Genomic DNA, 18,916 nt, shown 5'->3' with positions numbered 1-18,916 from the left:
TTAATAAAATAAAAATTATTTTTTTTCTTTCTTTTTCTTATACTTTCCTCTTCCTTTTTCCTCAATACAAAATGTCACGACCCAACCTATGGGCCGGACCGGCACTAGGACCTGGGCCAGCCTAAAGCCCCCGAGGCCCGTAGTAAGCCTTAACTATTCATTAACCCAACTCTAAGGCCCATTTGGGCCCAATATCAAGAAACAAACGGACAGAGTCCGGCCATAAAATGGACTTTCCAACGGGGAGTTTTCGACTCACCCGACCTGTAAACACAATAAACAATCCATTGGGGAGCTCAGCTCACCCTCCACATACTCATCAACATAATAATAAATGGGAGCTCAGCTCCCTCATCAAATCCATCAAACAGACTTAAAATATTAAGTTTACAGGTCCAACATGAATATAATATTACAGACCAATTTCAAATAATTACTGCTAACACATGCGGAAATTCTAGGAGTAATTAAAATTACACAATATTGATAAACAACCTGCGAGGTAAAAAGCGAGTTAACCCGAACAAAATATCCTCCTGTGGCTGTAAAAATTTTTGAGCAGAGTGGCGTTCGACTCGGAGAGTAAAATATCAATTTTAACCATAATCTCTATAACTATCTGAAACTAATGCAACTTTGTAGAGTGAAATGCAACATCAACATCATATTCACATCATAGCATCAAAAGGTAATTTGGAGCACTCACACACTGTAGTATCAATCATAACATATGGGAGTGATCCCTATCTGACTCTCTTAAATCCAACGGTGCAATTACTCAAGCTCGGACTTCCACTTAATAACCAAATCGAGGTCCCAATTACTCAAGCGTGACTACCCCTCGAAGGAACGGGTCGGAATTACTCAAGCGTGACTACCGAGTCCTATCCATAGTCCACACCACATCACACGCACGCCAACGCACGCTGCTCCAAATTACCACAACAACACTCATGGCACATTATGATTATGAATGCAACATAATTCGTGCCTAGAGTTTAACTACATAAATATATGCATATAAGTGATGCATGGGCATGCTGAACATATAATAATATCGAAATTATAATTAAAATTAATATTTTACTCACAGACTTGACGACAAATTACTATGGCGGCTGGGCGGAGGAAGAAGGCTATTCCGGCTCACCTGACAATTACATTACATCTATTTAATAAATTTGACTCAATACAAACAAAGAAAAATATCAAGTACGTCCTAAGTCGTGCCGAAAATCGTGAGTCTCCCCTATACCTAGGACCTACCCAACCTGCAAAAGGGCTAAAAACGCACTTCTATACTCACAATCCATATATCAACAGTTCAATCATATCACACAGCCCCTCCTGGGCCCATCAAATCAATCATCCATCACAATACGCAAAATTTCAATTTAGTCCTTATTATTGATCATTTTTGCAAAAACTGCCCAAACAAGCTCTAAAAATTATAAAACTTTGCCCCGCGGTCCTTAGCAATATTACTAAGCTATTGCAAAAAGAATCGTAATTTTCTAAGCTACCACGAATATTTTATGGATTTTTAATCCTATTTAAGCACTAGAAAATTACGTAAAAACTAGGTTCGGGTTTACCTTTGCCGATTCCGACTTCGGGGACGCGCTCGGGACGTCTGACAATGGGGGGCTAGCCAAAACCTCGGCCCAATTCGGAGACTTTTCCGGTCAGTGCATGCGGCGAAATTTGCGAACCGGTCAATCGCCGAATTTCCGCGAATCGAGGATACCTACGAAGCCCATAACACGGGGTTAGCACATAAATTTTCAGAATTTTCTAAGCTCATTTAATGCTCGAAATTACACTGCGAAGTTAGTGGGACCCACGAAAAAGCGGTGTCGGAAAAATTCGAAATTTATGTCGTTGCGAAGCTCTCGGCGAATGGAGCGTCTGGTGGCCTCGGTTTCCTCGTGGGATTCACGGTTTGAGAAATCTAGCCCAAAAGTCGAAATGGGCTAAAATCTTCCCGAGCAAAAATCGGACAAACCGCTCGATGGATTTGGCGTTCTTGGTGTCTATGGAAAGCTCTACGAGTAGATGATTTTAGACACAAGACCGGTCCAATCGGTGGCGGATCGGCCGGTTGGCGGAGCTGAAGCGGCAGCGCGCGCGGAGGAGGAGAGAAAAGAAAGAGAAGAGAGAGGGCGACGCGCGGAGAAGAAAAAGGAAAGGAGCGGTTTGATTCGATCGGTCCGATCCGGTCGATTCGATTCGGCGGTTCGATTCGAAATACAAAATTTTGAATTTTTACTCGCCTCGGGACCAAGCGAGGTCCAAAAATTTGAAAAATTAGTAAAACTCGAGAAAAATCGTAGACTCCAAATATATTTTTAGTTTTGCCACGTGGTCTTTAAATTAATTTTTAAAAATCATCAAAGTTTATAATTTCGGAAAATCGAACCCGATTTTTAAAATCCGAAAAATCTCAAAAAAATTTCTAAAATTTAAATAAAATTAAAATATCAAAAATACTCATAAATAATAAAATTTGGGGTGTTACATTCTTCCCCCCTTACAGAAAATTCGTCCTCGAATTTTTACATAAGGCAGAATAAAACACATGATTATGCATTGAACAAGTAAGGGTACTTGCTACGCATGTCCCGACTCTCAGTGCACTCTTCCACCGATCGACTCCTCCACAAAACCTTAACCATAGGGATCTGTTTGGATCTCAGCTATCTCACTTGGTAGTCCACTATGGCTACAGGCTGCTCCTCAAATGTCAAGTTCTCTTTTAGCTCTATCACATCCCCGCAAAGACATGAGAAGGATCGGGAATGTATTTCTGAGCATGGAGATGTGAAACACGGATAAACGTGAGAAAGGTTGGGTGGTAGCTCCAACCGTGAGCAACTGCTCCAACTCTATCGGTAACCTCAAAGGTCCGATATACCGAGGTGCCAACTTGCCCTTCTTTCCGAATCTCATGACTCCTTCATTGGAGATACCTTGAGAATACATAGTCGCCCATGCAAACTCCACATCCCTCCGTCTGGGTGCATAACTCTTACGCCTCACGAAAGTTGTCCTCGGTCGTTCCACGATTAAAGGAACTACCTCAAGTGTCTTGCACTAGGTCTACATCATGCACTTTCGCTTCCCCATTTCTGTCCAACACGGAGAGACCTACACTTTCTTCCATATAATGCCTCATAGGGTGCCAACCCTATCTTTGGAGTGATAATCGTTGTTGTAGGCAAACTCCACGAGCTAGTGCTCATCCCATGACCTCCAAAATCCAAGACACTCATGCGAAGCATGTCTTCGATGTTTGGATCGTCCTTTCGGACTGTCAAATGCATACGAGGGTGGAAGGTGTCTTGAAGTTCAGCGTGTGCCAAGTGCCTCTGCAACTTTCTCCAAAAGCAGAAGTGAGCTGGGGCCTCTGTCGGATATTATGGGCCAGGAACTCCATGCAATCGACTATTTCTCGAATGTAGAGCGGGCATCTTGTGCCCGCAGTATGTAGTCTTCTGAGTAAGAAGTGAGCTGATTTGGTCAAGCGGTCTACAATTACCCATATCGAGTCATATCCTCGCGTGGTACGAGGCAACCGATCACAAAATCCATAGTAATCATTTCCCACTTCCATTCGGGATAGGGAGCTCTTGCGACTTCACGGCGGTCTCGTGTTCAAACTTCACCTTCTGACAAGTCAAGCACTTGGACACAAAGTCTGATATGTCTCTCTTCATGCCATAACACCAGTAGCTATCTTTCACATCATGGTACATCTTGGTGGAACCTGTGTGTATACAGTACAGTGTATAGTGTTCCTCTTGCATGATTTCATTCCTGAGGTTGTCCACATCGGGCACACATATCCTAGAACCTTGCACTAGGGCGCCATCATTGGCAAATCCAAACTCACTACCTTCACCTTCTTTGTACTCTTTCTATGATCTTCATCAATTGTTGGTCTCTGTCTTTGGGAAACTCTAACTCTGTCCCTCAAGTCCGGCCTCACCGAAAAGTGAGCCAACAATACCCCTCATCTGAAAGATCTAGGATTAGACCTTGATCCATCTACTCATGTACTTCGTGAATCAATGGTCTTTTCTCTTCTGAAATGTGCGCCAAACTGCTTGAAGATGTTCTGCTCAAGTCATCTGCAAGAACATTGGCCTTCCCCGGGTGGTACTGGATGGTGCAATCATAGTCTTCGTAAGCTCCATCCATCTCCTCTGTCTCAAGTTTAAATCCCTCTGGAAGATGTACTTTAAACTCTTGTGGTCGGTATATATCTCGCACACTTCACCGCATGTAGTGTCTCCAGTTTTAAGTGCAAAGACTACACCGCCATTTCCAAATCATGGGTGGGGTAGTTACGCTCATGCCTCTTCTTTGCCTTGAAGCATAAGCCACTACCTTTCCATTACGCATCAAAACACACCCTAGGCCAACTCTGGGCGTCACGGCGTATCCTTCACCACTCACGGTGTAGTGTCAACACGGGCGTGGTTAGACACTCCTTGAGCTTACGGAAACTCACCTCACGATCATCTGTCCAAATGAATGGAACATTCTTCTGGTCAACTTAGTTAGGGAGCCGCTATCACGGAGAAATCTTGCACAAAACGCTTTGTAGACTAAACCAGAAAACTTCGCACCTCGGTGGTATTTGTAGGCCTAAGCCAATCGATTCTGACTTCAATTTTCTTGGAATCCACTTGAATACCGTCACTTGAAACCACGTGTCCCAAGAATGAGATGCTTTCTAGCCAAAATTCACATTTCAAAAATTTGGCGTATAGCTGGTGCTCCCTCAAAGTCTGCAACACCATCCTCAAGTGCCACACGTGTTCTTCCTCGGTGCGAGAGTAGACGAAAATGTCATGTATGAATACGATGACAAAACGGTCCAAAAATGACTTGAACACCCTGTTCATCAAGTCCATGAAGGCTGCTGGTGCATTAGTGAGTCCAAAAGACATCACCAAGAACTCATAATGACCATATCTTGTCCTGAAAGCCGTTTTGGACACGTCCTCATTCCTGATTCTCAATTGATGGTAGCCTGACCGCAGTCTATCTTGAAAAGAATCTAGCTCCTTGGGTGATCAAACAAATCATCGATCAGGAAGTGGATACTTGTTCTTCACGATCACCTTGTTCGGTATGCGTAGTCAATGCACAACCTCAATGACCCATCCTTCTTTCTCACAAATAGAGCAGAGCACCCGGTGAAGTGCTCAGACGAATGAAACCATTTTCCAAAAGCTCCTGTAGTTTCTCCTTGACTCTTTCAATTCTGCTGGTGCCATCTGTAAGGTGGCATCGATATGGGGTTTATACAGGAATAACATCAATGCGAGAACTCTATTCCCTTTACGGTGGCAACCTTGGAAGCTCTTCGGGAAGACATCCATGAATTCTCGACAACGGGAACATTTTCCATCGACATCTTCTACGGATGTATCTCTCACCAATGCCAAATACCCTTGGCATCCACGCCTCAACATTTTTACGGCACTAATCGACACCAAATTATATGGAGCCACGCTCCTGTCACCATCAAAGCTAAACTCTTCCACACCAGGTATGTGGAAGTATACCTTTGTTCCTGCAGTCTAAGGTGGCATAATGAGTTGCCAACCAGTCCATCCCGTGATTACATGAAATCCATTCGGTAGAGGAACCAAGTCTGCTGGGAGGATCTTTCCATCCACTACCACTGGGCTACCGGAAATACCATGTCTACATCTATGTTATCACTAAGTGGGGTAGCTACTGACAAAGGGCACTCTAAAGTTGTAGGGTTTCTACCCAACCTCATGGCAAACACAGGGGAGAAAAATGAGTGCGTAGCACCCGGATCTATCAAAACACGAGCCTCATAAGAGCAGACGGAAGAATACACGCCACAACGCATTTGAAGCTTGAGCATCTGGTGGGTCGGGGTGAAAACCCGAGCTTGACCCCTACTGAGTGGCGGAACCACGATCGACTTCTACCTCGACCGCCTCCAAATCCACGTCCCCCTTGTCCTCGGCCTGGCCCCCTTGCCATGTTGGAAGCACCCGGATACAACTGTCGAGGAACATTCGCAACAGAACCCTGTGACCCCATCTGTGGCTCGCTGAACATGGGGCATTCTCTAGCAAAGTGACCCGGTTGGCCACACCTGAAGCATACTCCTGATCCCATCAAACAAGGTCCTGAATGTCCTCTTCCACACTGTGCACAAGGTGCCAAGGAGGATCTGAACGGACCAGAACTCATGTACCCATTACCGCTTCTTTGGATCCGTACCACAGTGCAGATCCTCATGGTCGATTGTCGAAACCACTTCTCTTGCTCCTACCCTTTCCTCTGTAATTACCACAGCCACCTGTCCGGAGTACCCATGGAAGGACACACGAGGAACCCTCTGCTCTGTTTTCTTTGCTCTTCATTTGTCATCCACGGCATAGCTAATCTCAATCATGCAGCTCGATCAACCACCACATCAAAAGCGATCCGACATCATGGCCAGTTCGCATACCTCTGTCAAGCCCCTTTAGGAATCTTTTCACCTTCATAGTCTCTGTAGATCTGCTGTAGGGGCATATCTGCTCAATTCAGAATTCAGAGCATATTCATCTACGGACACGCCATTCGTCTTAAGGCCTCAAAGGCCCACGCTTCGATCTCTGAAGCTTTACGCACAAACCGATTGATAAAAAGTTCCACAAACTGAGCCCATGTCAAACTCTCCATCCGGGATAACACGTAGTCATTCATCAATTGTCTAGGCATGGGCCCCATGACATGCTGCTCACACTCTATCAATCTTCTATCAGTCAACTGTAATTCTATTCTGCTGTCTGCGAGAATCCAAACCGATATGCATCGTCGACACATCATAAGTACCGTGCACCAACTTCTTAAAATTTATGATCTGTTTGTAAGGTTCCCCTCTTGGTGCGGTGGGCTGCTTTGTGGAGGGTGGACCATATCTGCGCCATCATGTCGATGGTTCTCTGCCAGACCCGGCTAGAGTAGCGCCATGGGGTCCATGGGACCTGTGCCATAAAGGATTCTGTCTGGGGTTGTTGCTCCTCTACTTGAGCGACTCTAGGCCTCCTACCCGCCTCCTGGGCGGCGCCTCATCTGTCCGACACCTCGTCAGGCACATCAGTTAGTGCGATGGCGGCTCTCACCTTCTACGCATTTTCACGAAATTCAGCAAGATTAGCCCACAAAATTCAAAGCGCACATTGCACGACTCTATAGACTCATATTTACACACAATATATGAAGCGAAACTAGAAGCAAAGACGACAATGCAAGGCGAATGTGGACCCTATATTTCGCATGTGACTCTAGTAGACTCTTCCCAACACTTTAGACAACTTTTCCTAAGAATGGAGCCTAAGCTCGATACCACATTTGTCACGACCCAACCTATGGGCGGACCGGCACTAGGACACAGGCGACCTAAAGCCCCGAGGCGTAGTAAGCCTTAACTATTCATTAACCCAACTCTAAGGCCCATTTGGGCCCAATATCAAGAAAACAAGCGGACAGTCAGGCCATAAAATGGACTTTCCAACGGGAGTTTTCGACTCACGACACTGTAAACACAATAAACAATTCATTGGGAGCTCGGCTCACCCTCCACATACTCATCAACATAATAATAAATGGGAGCTCGGCTCCTCATCCAATCCATCAAGCAGACTTAAAATATTAAGTTTACAGTCCAACATGAATATAATATTACGGACCAATTTCAAATAATTCTCGCTAACACATGCGGAAATTCTAGGAGTAATTAAAATTACACAATATTGATAAACAACTGCGAGGTAAAAAGCGAGTTAACCTGAACAAAATATCCTCCTGTGGCTGTAAAAATTTTTGAACAGAGTGAGCGTTCGACTCGAGAGTAAAATATCAATTTTAACCATAATCTCTATAACTATCTATAACTAATGCACCATGTAGAGTGAAATGCAACATCAACATCATATTCACATCATAGCATCAAAAAGGTAATTTAGAGCACTCACACACACTGTAGTATCAAGCATAACATATGGGGTGATCCCTATCTGACTCTCTTAAATCCAACCCGTGTGCCGAATTACTCAAGCTCGGACTTCCACTTAATAACCAAATCGAGGTCCCAGTGAATTACTCAGCGTGACTACCCCTCGAAGGCAGGTCCCAGAATTACTCAAGCGTGACTACCGTCCTATCCATAGTCCACACCACATCACACGCACGCCAACGCACGCTGCTGCTCCAAATTACCACAACAACACTCATGGCACATTATGATTATGAATGCAACATAATTCGTGCCTAGAGTTTAACTACATAAATATATGCATATAAGTGATGCATGGGCATCTTGAACATATAATAATATCGAAATTACAATTAAAATTAATATTTTACTCACAGACTTGACGACAAATTACTGTGGCGGCTGGGCGGAGGAAGAAGGGTATCCCGGCTCACCTGACAATTACATTACATCTATTTAATAAATTTGACTCAATACAAACAAAGAAAAATATCAAGTACGTCCTAAGTCGTAGAAAATCAGTGAGTCTCCCATATACCTAGGACCTACCCAACTGCAAAAGGGCTAAAACGCACTTCTATACTCACAATCCATACATCAACAGTTCAATCATATCACACAGCCCCTCCCGGGCCCATCAAATCAATCATCCATCACAATACGCAAAATTTCAATTTAGTCCTTATTATTGATCATTTTTGCAAAAGCGCCCAAACAAGCTCTAAAAATTATAAAACTTTGCCCCGGTCCTTAGCAATATTACTAAGCTATTGCAAAAGAATCGTAATTTTCTAAGCTACCACGAATATTTTATGGATTTTTAATCCTATTTAAGCACTAGAAAATTACGTAAAAACTAGGTTCGGGTTTACCTTTGCGATTCCGACTTGAGGGCCTTCGGGGCGTCGACAATGGGGCTAGCCAAAACCTCGGCCCAATTCGGAGACTTTTCGGTCACAGTGCATGCGGCGAAATTTGCGAACCGGTCAATCGCCGAATTTCCGCGAATCGAGGATACCTACACGAAGTCCATAACACGGGGGTTAGCACATAAATTTTTCAGAATTTTCTAAGCTCATTTAATGCTCGAAATTACACTGCGAAGTTCCGTGGGACCCACCGAAAACGGTGTCGGAAAAATTTGAAATTTATGTCGTTGCGAAGCTCTCGACGAATGGAGCGTGCTGGTGGCCTCGGTTTCCTCGTGGGATTCACGGTTTTCGAGAAATCTAGCCCAAAAGTCGAAATGGGCTAAAATCTTCCCGAGCAAAAATCGGACAAACCGCTCGATGGATTTCGGCGTTCTTGGTGTCTATGGAAAGCTCTCGCCGAGTAGATGATTTTAGACACAAGACCCGGTCCAATTGGTGGCCGGATCGGCTGGATTTGGCCGGAGAAACTGGAGCGATGCGCGCGCAGGGGAGGGGAGGAGAGAGAAAAGAAAGAGAAGAGAGAGGGACGACGCACGCGAGAGAAGAAAAAGGAAAGGGAGCCGGTTCGATTCGACCGGTCCGATCCGGTCCGGTTCGATTCGAAATACAAAATTTTGAATTTTTACTCTGCCTCGGGACCGAAAACGAGGTCTAAAAATTCCGAAAAAATTCCGTAAAACTCAGAAAAATACGTAGACTCCAAATATATTTTTAGTTTTACCACGTGGTCTTTAAATTAATTTTTAAAAATCATCAAAGTTTATATTTTCGAAAAATCGAACCCGATTTTTAAAATCCGAAAAATCTCAAAAAAATTCCTAAAATTTAAATAAAATTAAAATATCAAAAATACTCATAAATAATAAAATTTGGGGTGTTACACAAAACATGCCAAAAATAGTTAGTTTTATAGTGATAAAACTTAAGAAAAAAAAATAATTTTAATTATGTAACTTAGTTCTAGTAAAGAAAATATTATTTAAGAAGATTTTGCTTGAAATTAAAAAGCTAATAGAAAATGAGATGTGTGAAATCATAGTATGTTTTATTATTATTATTTTTTATATTTACAATCATAATATTTTTAAATTAATTTTTAATATATCAAATTTAAATCTTTTTTAAAGAACTTTAAAGACTCACTTCTCCAATATCAACTTACCATATACAAAATAAATAATTTTAAAATACTTTTGATCGAAGTTAAATTTTAATTAATAACAAAGTTAATCTAAAAGTTAATCTAATTAATCTTTACTAATTAGATTAACTTTGTTGAATAAATATATATCGATTTAACTTAGTAATAAAGAGAAGACAAATTACAAATAGAGCTAAGATTCAAAGAGGACAATAAAATGCACAAGAAAAAAGGACAAAAATTTAGTAAACAATAAAACAAAAATAAATGATGCCGTAACAATTTTCTTCTTTGACTAAAAGAAATATATAGACTTTGCATCATTATCATGAATTTTGGAGCTTTAGTGGGTTGTCAAACACATGGCATTGGCAACTACTAGTTATTTATTTTTTATTAGATTGTAAACCAAGGTGGATAGTATCGAATGGCTAGCTAACAGACACCTGGATTTTTCTGCCCCATGATTGATGACAGAGACGAAACAACGTCGGGCTCCTATGTCATATGTCAATCCCTTGCATCATATCAGTCCCTTCTTGTATATAAGAAAACCAAAGCAAATAGCAGCCATAGCAATCGCATGTGAATTTTTTTTTTTTTTTATGCAAAATTAGTTATTATATTTAACAAAATAAGAAATATTAATTATTAAATAACTTAAAAAAATGTTGGTGAGGATTGGATGGATGTTTTATTCTAAGGTACAAAGATAAATGGACTCAACTCAAGAAAATAATGAATGTTAATCGTGTAAAATTGCAAGAGGTTAATAATCTCTTCTCCTGCTGTTGGCAAGATCACTGTCAAAATCGTCGCCTTCATTCTCACATTGTTCTAACAATTCTTTATAGGCAGGATTGTAAGCAACAGCTAACTGCAGATACTTTGCAGCTTCAGCTCTACGACCTTCGTTGGATAAAGCACTGAAAAGTCAAGTCATACAAAAACTTGTTACAGGAAAATATACTGAAGAAACAAGGAAACAAGTCATAATCATTTAGAAGAAGGAAAATATATTGCCATTCAAGTGATCATAATTTTTACAAGACAATGTCAAAGAAGGCCATTAACCACGCTTGGTATTAGTAATTGCTAAAATTCGTACCTTGCAAGAAATACCAAACTCTGAAAGTAATGGACTTTGCTGTTTGGGTCCTCTGGTTCTTCTAAACTTGCAACTCTTTCTAGGTGCACAATTCCTTCTGCATTCTTCCCCTGTCACATGCACAAAAGCAGAAAGGATATGAAAAACATACCATGAACCATTTCATATTCAAATACTTATAATATTAGAATGTCATTTAAGAAACTTCATAATGTTTTATGTCAGATAATCAAAGAAGTGTTTGTGTTTAACCTGCCGAATACAGGCAACACCAGCCCACTGTGATGCAAGAATTAGGAGATCAGCATACTTGACTTCTGTTGGATGGCCATCAACACATAGCTGATTAAGTCAGAAATCACTTGTCATTAATGGAGACAATTTGGAAACAGAAATACTCACACGAGTTAGAGAGAAGCTAAAGCTAGCATCATAGACATTTTGACTCAAAAAAAAAAAAAAAAAAGGGAAAGAATGAAAGAAAATTGCAACACAGTGCTGCTTTTCAAAATTTGGAGCATGTAATTGTAATATGGGGCATGCAAATGTATTAGAAAGTGTTTAAGGAATCTATATATGAGATTCTTACATTGAGTGGGGCACTGTGCAGGAATGGAAATGCTATCATCCAGAATTGCATGACAATCACAAATCATACGTGGAGAAGTTCTGAACCAAGAAAAACCTTGAAAAGGAATAGAAGGGGTAATACAAAGATACAGACCTTGGAAATGGCACGTCCCAAATATTCTGCAGCCTCTGCATACATTTCTTTCTGCAGCAGAATCTGCCCCGTAACAATCAGGGCTTCTATGTAGTTAGGGTCCTTCTGAACTGCCAGCCTGCAGGCAAAAGATAATTATGCAATGCAACAACAGTGAATAACATTGGCCATCCAGAGAAAGAAGAAACAACAAAAAGATTAAGGCAAGAGCAAGTAACTGTAACAAAGGAATTGCTCTTTCTCTATGCCCATCAGACATGAGTTGGACTGAGAGCTGTCAAGAGTGTAAATGACAAATATGTGAGAAAATGTATAATGCCTCCCCTAAAAAACAAATGATGCATCAGTTTTTATCGTAGCAACTCACAGCAAGCAATTTCTTAGGGCTTAAATTTTCCACAGAAACTTTGCCCTGCTCGCTTGGTGAATCTGAAGACGTTCTTTCTAGTATACCCAAATCTTCACACTCTGCAGCTGTTGCTGTCTGAGATTCCATGTTTGGTAACCCTAACTTTGCACGTATGGTAGGATGTTTGAGAGATAATTGCTGCATATATGAATGTGACGTATGAGTTTAAATTGTTTAGGAGCTTAAAATTGTCCTAAATTCTCAAAAGTTAAACAAGAAGGGGTCATAACTCATAAGTCATACATTTGAAAAGCCCAAACAAATGAGCAGTAGCTTAATTAAAATAAAGCAGAAGGGTGGATTGATTTATAACATGAGACTAGTATGGCTCAGGTTGTCTATGAACTATATAGTTACAGAACAAGGTCAAGCGATGGTAAACACTTCAGAACACACAGCATGAATGACAGTTGGCTTAACCATTGAATCCAAAGACCAAAAAAAAAAAAAAAAAAATGATGTTTCATGTGAATGCTCACAGTTTTATGCAACATAAATGACATTCTGGGGCTAGTAAAACCCTTGAAGCATGACAGCTTATGTGATAAGTTATTTTTTTAGGCCCATTGAATCCAAACCATTGGTACTTGAAAATGTTTAAAAAAATGTGCCAATAATCTCTATGAAGTACAAAGCTTGAGGATATATCTGTCCAGGGAAACATAAAGCAATAACAAACCTGGATAACACTTAATGAACTATTGGTGACCCAATAGACTAGACTTCCCTGCAAAATGAAGCAAATACAGATTATTGTGAATATCCACCAGGAGGGGATGAGAAGACATTCAATGTCAAAAAAAAAAGCACTATCTTCCCAACTTAAAGCCAAAAGATAGGAAATTGTGGGGAGAAAAAGACAACAAATGTAAAGTTACCTGTGGAATGCAGTAGCCAATGAAAAACAGAGGCAGTGTCAGAAGATCCAAATACTTCTTGTAGTACTGTAATAAGAAGTAAAAAAGCCTCTAATCATTCGTGCAAAATAAAATATTCCATAAATAAGGAAATTTAACTCTGAATTATCAACTAAAATATTCAACCACTACAAGATACAATATTAATGGCACTAATTAAAAAAATTAAAATCCACTCACTTTTGCCAATAAGCCCAAAAGTCCATCTATTTTCTGAAAAGATTTTTTTTTCTCAAAAGAAAGCTGAAAAGAATAAACAACATCTGTATTATTTATGTGAACTAAAAAAAAAAAAATTACAAGTAAACAATGTCATAAGAAATCTAGCAAACTTAGAGAGGAAAGAAGCATCAAAAAGTGCTACTAGCAGACTGATAAATCTAGCAAATTGGGAGATAGGAACAGAAAGTTAAATGTACATTTCAGAAGCAACAACTATTTCTATTTAAAAATAACATAGCCATCAAGAGCAAAATATACTGAATACCATCTACAATGCCCTATATGAAAAGGAGATTGGAAGAAGAAGAAGAAGAAAGAAAGAAAGAAAGAAAAAAAAAAACCTACAGAAAATTACAGCCATCAAACTTCTAATGCATGTAACATCAATGCTATATAATTTTATGTAAAATGTTGAAACATTTTTTAATAGTTTCTTACCAAGAAAATGCAGAAAGCCTTTTAGTTTACAGCAGTAAAAGAGCTTTGCACTGCACATTTCTCATTTTATCATTGAACAAGAACATAGGCATCTAAGTTAACCTCTATGCCACACCATTTTGCTTTATATGCTTTTCAAGAAATCAATCCACACATTACTCCATTTTGTGCTGCATTTACTGAATAAACATAGTTCTCCTTGTCAACCAAACATGCTGTGGGGCCCACATTGGGCACTGATGAGACCAAAAGTTCATTTATAATGACTTTTTATTGTAATCATACTAAGTGTTCAGATGATCAAGAATGCCTAAGTTTATGATAGTGCAATACAAGATTATGTGAAGGACTTGGATAGAACTATTAAAATGCTAGAACTTATTATTCATGCATGCTTAAGTTAGTCCAATTATATTCCCATGCCATATGATATTAGTGATTAGGATAGAAGTCAACACTCTGACCACCCCAAGTGCAAAATGAAAAACAGATTATCTGTATTTGCAAAAGATCCTCCAAGGGGATCTGATCCTACAACAATTCAGAAAGAAAAGGAGGTATAACAACTGATAAGAATATTATTACCTGAACATTAATGTAGTGCAAACTAGCAATCAGTAACGGAAAGATGGGGCTTAAAAGACCATGAGGAAATTCAGTCAAATTCTGAAACCATAGAGTGCCACCCTGTAATTAATTACACAAAAAATTTCATTTTCCAGCAACTACAATCGAGTGAGGAACTCAAATGCGATCAACCATTTGAAAGAGCAACACATGGTTAAACACTTCTCTATAAAATTACATATTTTACATGTGCCAAACAAAGATAAATATTTCATGTGGTCATATTATTAAGCAATTCAAACTTCATACAATACATTTTCCCTACTGACTGAAAACAGTAAAGTTAATTTAATAAGACACATACTGAGACAAAAAAAAAAAAAAGGAGGTATTTCTGGAACCGAGGAGTGGTGATAAATTCACTTCCTATTGACACAAAGCCCATTACAACGAAATGCAACAATTATTAAAGGGGATCAGGCAATGTTGATGTCAACAAAAAAAAAAAAAAACCCAACAAATTCGATGTTTTCAATATGCTGATAAGTGTTAGTTTCCACCATTATTTATCCTACACTAAATAAAATAGGATAAAGTTTATTTATATGTTAAATCAATCCCCCAACCAATGACATTATAATTGAATGTAATGAGCTAGCAAGCCACTCCCTTACACAGGTCAACATCCAATACGATTCTTATATTAATCAAATGGTAATAATCTCAATAATATTCTACCCACATCAAGTAAAATTAAATATAAATTTGTATAACCTATTTAATGATGCCAGTTCCTTACGCAGTCAAAGCCAGGATGATGTTCCAAAGACATTCGTCGAATACTGGTCATCCACAAAATAAAGCATGGCACCTGAAAATACATTGAAAGGCAACACAAGATTTAATAATGATGATATTCATTTTCATCTGGCTATGTACATGGTCTGCTATAGTCCAAAGTTCTCGAATAAAATAAAAGATCTGTTACATTCTTTACTTCCATAAAATGCCAGAGCTTTCAATTACTTCATGAAAGAAATTTGTGATATCAAAAAGTTAATTCAAGACTTCATTCATTTCTCATGAAAAACTTCGATTTTGTAGCAATATTCAGTAACCTCACAGAACTCCTCCATCTTGCTATCCATAAATTCTCTTCAAACCATCATTCATTGCATGCAATTAGACAAACTCATAGGTGTCACATTATAACAACTGTTCTAACCTTGCTCCTAGCCTCATTAATCGTTATAATAAGGTTCTACTTATTCAGCTATGCTAAATTAACACTAATCCTAAAATTTCATAACAGCATCCCTTATATCATAAAGAAAGTTAGTATATTTCTCTCTATGTGGAAATGGATACAGAACCATCTAATAAAGCACAGTGCAATCAAGTAAACACCAAAGTTATCCGCATCTACTGGTAAACATTTATCAATATAGAGTGGACAAACAAGGTTCACATCTTACTGATTGAAATCAGAAATAAATAAACGAAAAGCATAATGCCTAGAAAAAGGTATAGATATTACAAACCAATACCATTGCTTCCTACTTGATAATTCTGCAAGCAGCCTAATTACAACTTTCAAACTGTGCTTTTTTTTTTCTCCTTCACAAAAATATATGTTATTTATCATGGAACACAATTGACTTGAACAAGTATTTACTTCTCTTCTACATGCACCAGTAGTAACAAATTTTACTGCCCAGATTTGACACTTTCACATCCAACTTAGTATTTGTATACAATCCAGTTTATGCGAGCAGATTATGCAATCTGCTCATGTTTCATTTCTTTTCCATTATGAAGCTTATTTAGAGTTGCTAAAATGGCACAAAACCAAAAATTTCCATCACATATCATAAAGTTAATTTCCATGTGAAGAAAAAGAAAAGTCTTTGTACCTGGACAGAGAAATATGCAGGAAACCATAAAAATGAGGGACAGCCAATTGCTCGTCTTTTCTGCCGAAAGAGTGAAATTTGATCTCTGAAGCTCCTTCCTGACAGAGGTGGTGGAAATGGAGGAGGCACTAAGAAAAATACATATGATTTGGAAAATTAATCGCAGGCAAAATTTAAACTTCTGAAACTAAATAGAAAGTAAAAAGTGTTTCTCGGCAACGTTGTCATGAAAATGTCCAAGTAGATTTTCCTGCTCATCTTTAGAAAAGTTGAAATACACCCTACCAACGTCATTGAAACTATTATCAAGCACTTGAGTAATGCATGAAACAATATTTAAAAAAAAAAAAAAGGGAGGAAAACTCACATTTAGGAAATAACTCTGATATCCTCTTCAACTTGTGAAGTTGCAGAACAAGTAAAGGGAACAAAAAAACTCTCATAGCTACTGTGGCTGAAGCAATAGTTACCCACCTGCAGTAAAAAAAATAAAAAATAAAAAAAAAAGTAAAATCTTTTCTTATCATTCACGTTTTCTCAGCAACCAAACAGAGAGTACAAACCGTACAAACTCACCAAGGCAAGCCAGTGAGATCATGAAACTCATCAAGCAACGAAATCAATGCTTGAACCGGAAGAATCGACTCCTCGCCGCCACTGCTACCATTAACCACACTTTCAGTAACCTCAAAAACTCCAAATTCTGGAAGCTTTGACTCGGTGGTCGACAAGGTAGCTGAGTCAGCGAAAAAATCCGAGTCGTCATTTGAACGGGTCGAGAAGGATCGATTGTTAAACAAATGAAAAGAAGTGACTGAGTTAGCGTAGCAAGGTCCGTGGGGGTTGTGAGAGAGAATAGGAGGAGGTGAAAGAAGCGGGCTAGGGTTTGTGAGGAGGTGAGAAACACAGGCATAAGAGAGAGTGTTAAGAGAGGAGAGGGTACGAGAACGGCGGAGGTGAGACAATAAAAGCTTGGGGATAGCCATCGCCGGATAGAAGACCCCGCAACACAAGGGCTTAAGGAATAAGGGCAAAAACGTTTAAAACACAGTTTAACGACCTGTCGTTGGCTACAAATAAATAACCAACGAGTTGTTTTGCTTCGCGCGAAGTCGCCAACTATATTATAAACGAGTTGTTCTAGATATCCAACAAAATTCCAGGAAAAGAAAACAAATTTTCTGCAGGAATTTCAATCCCAAAAATGAGGAAGTGCCTGCAATTGACCAAAACATCCCAATATATATATATATAAGAACTATTGGCAGATCAAAACATTTAACACATCAAACAAACTCCCCTTAATTGTTGCTTCACTTTGTTTACTAAACCAACTAAGAAACCTACAGCAACAACACTCGGAAAAACAATTTCAACTCTAGGTCCTGGAAAGAGGATTGATTTTGTGATAAGTATAAAATTTTGCAATAGAATTGAAGAGAAGATGGAAAAAGGCATCTAAAATTTCCACAGAAAGACAAAGAACGAAAGCCCACTACACAGACTGGAAGGCAAAGGTTGTGCTCGTTCTGCGTCTTATTAGACACCACCGACTTCATCTTCCCCAACTTCAACCCAAAATCCTATGATTCCTACGCTAGGAAAAAGCTATACGCAAAACTTCCCGCACTTTGATTGAAAACGCACCGTTTTGTAACAGTTGATACAAGACCACGAGCAAAAAGGTTGGCACGCTAGGCACGTTATCCTTGGGCTTTTTACATATGATAATCCAATTTTCACAATTAGCAGTGACGTAACTTCCTTTTTTTTTTAAACAACATTTATGAAATATTGATTAAAAATATAGAATAATTTGAGATTAATATGATCATTTTTATTATTTTAAAATATTAATTTTTTTTTTATATTTCTTAACATATTAAAGGAATATAATATATTTAAATATTATCTATTTAATAATATTAAAAAATAATATTAATAATATAAAAAGTAGTAAAATGGAAAAAAACAAATTATATAAAATTATAAATATTTACTATTTATTATAATATTAAGAAAATAATTATTAAATAATTGATAAAACATTTATCTAAAAATAATTCATAATTTAAACATATATAATTAAAAATTATTAACATAATTTTTTAATGACATTACATTGCAAGCTGTTAAAAAGCTTTTTCACATGGCAAACTTTAAGAAAGTTTTAGTTGCTTTTTATATATATATAAACAGATAGATAGATTAGTAGATAGATTAACTTAATGCTTATGTGCTATGCGCAAATTCAATAGAAAACCAATTTTTTTTTTCAAATCTAATTTAAATTTTAAATTTCACTTTTAATTAAAATCATTTTTAATAATTTTTTTTATAATTTGATTATTAAAATTTATAACATTTAATTATAATACTCTCATTTTAATACTTTATTTTTAATCTTTCTATGTACAATTTAAATTTTCAATAAAATTACATTTCTTATACTTTTTGCAATACATTTTTTTATGAAAAAACAAATTAACTACAATATGTAAATAAAATAT

The 18,916-nt window shown here is 38.3% G+C and overlaps 1 protein-coding gene across 2 annotated transcripts; it reads right to left on the bottom strand.

Moving 5' to 3' along the window:
- Positions 1 to 10,743: 10,743 nt before the first annotated feature.
- Positions 10,744 to 18,046, bottom strand: LOC110665544 (ALBINO3-like protein 2, chloroplastic). Of its 2 annotated transcripts, none has more exons than XM_021825722.2 (14): positions 16,983 to 18,046; positions 16,774 to 16,880; positions 16,407 to 16,534; positions 15,293 to 15,364; positions 14,512 to 14,613; positions 13,447 to 13,509; positions 13,228 to 13,293; positions 13,029 to 13,076; positions 12,308 to 12,487; positions 12,159 to 12,214; positions 11,941 to 12,058; positions 11,469 to 11,558; positions 11,217 to 11,326; positions 10,744 to 11,034 (listed from the first exon to the last, which is right to left on the bottom strand). In XM_021825722.2, exons 1-14 carry the CDS (start codon positions 17,390 to 17,392, stop codon positions 10,878 to 10,880), a joined length of 1,707 nt encoding a protein of 568 aa, XP_021681414.2. In that variant the 5' UTR covers positions 17,393 to 18,046; the 3' UTR covers positions 10,744 to 10,877. The 2 variants fall into 2 exon arrangements, with proteins under 2 accessions (XP_021681414.2, XP_058000613.1); XM_058144630.1 differs by lacking the exon at positions 10,744 to 11,034 and adding an exon at positions 11,806 to 11,837.
- Between the last annotated feature and the right edge of the window lie 870 nt (positions 18,047 to 18,916).

Source organism: Hevea brasiliensis, chromosome 3 (genome assembly GCF_030052815.1).
Source record: "Hevea brasiliensis isolate MT/VB/25A 57/8 chromosome 3, ASM3005281v1, whole genome shotgun sequence".
In the NCBI taxonomy this organism is placed as follows: domain Eukaryota; kingdom Viridiplantae; phylum Streptophyta; class Magnoliopsida; order Malpighiales; family Euphorbiaceae; genus Hevea; species Hevea brasiliensis.
The sequence above is the reverse complement of the archived record's forward strand: the minus strand, read 5'-3'. Positions and strand labels throughout refer to the sequence as shown.

Bases quoted from the DNA above. Each gene is read 5' to 3' on its own strand.
- LOC110665544 (XM_021825722.2), bottom strand. From the start codon at position 17,392: ATGGCTATCCCCAAGCTTTTATTGTCTCACCTCCGCCGTTCTCGTACC. The intron at 13,510-14,511 runs GTAATAATATTC...TATTCTTTTCAG, and splicing joins TGCACTACATTAATGTTCAG to CTTTCTTTTGAGAAAAAAAA. The intron at 12,059-12,158 runs GTTACTTGCTCT...TTTTGCCTGCAG, and splicing joins AGAGCAATTCCTTTGTTACA to GCTGGCAGTTCAGAAGGACC.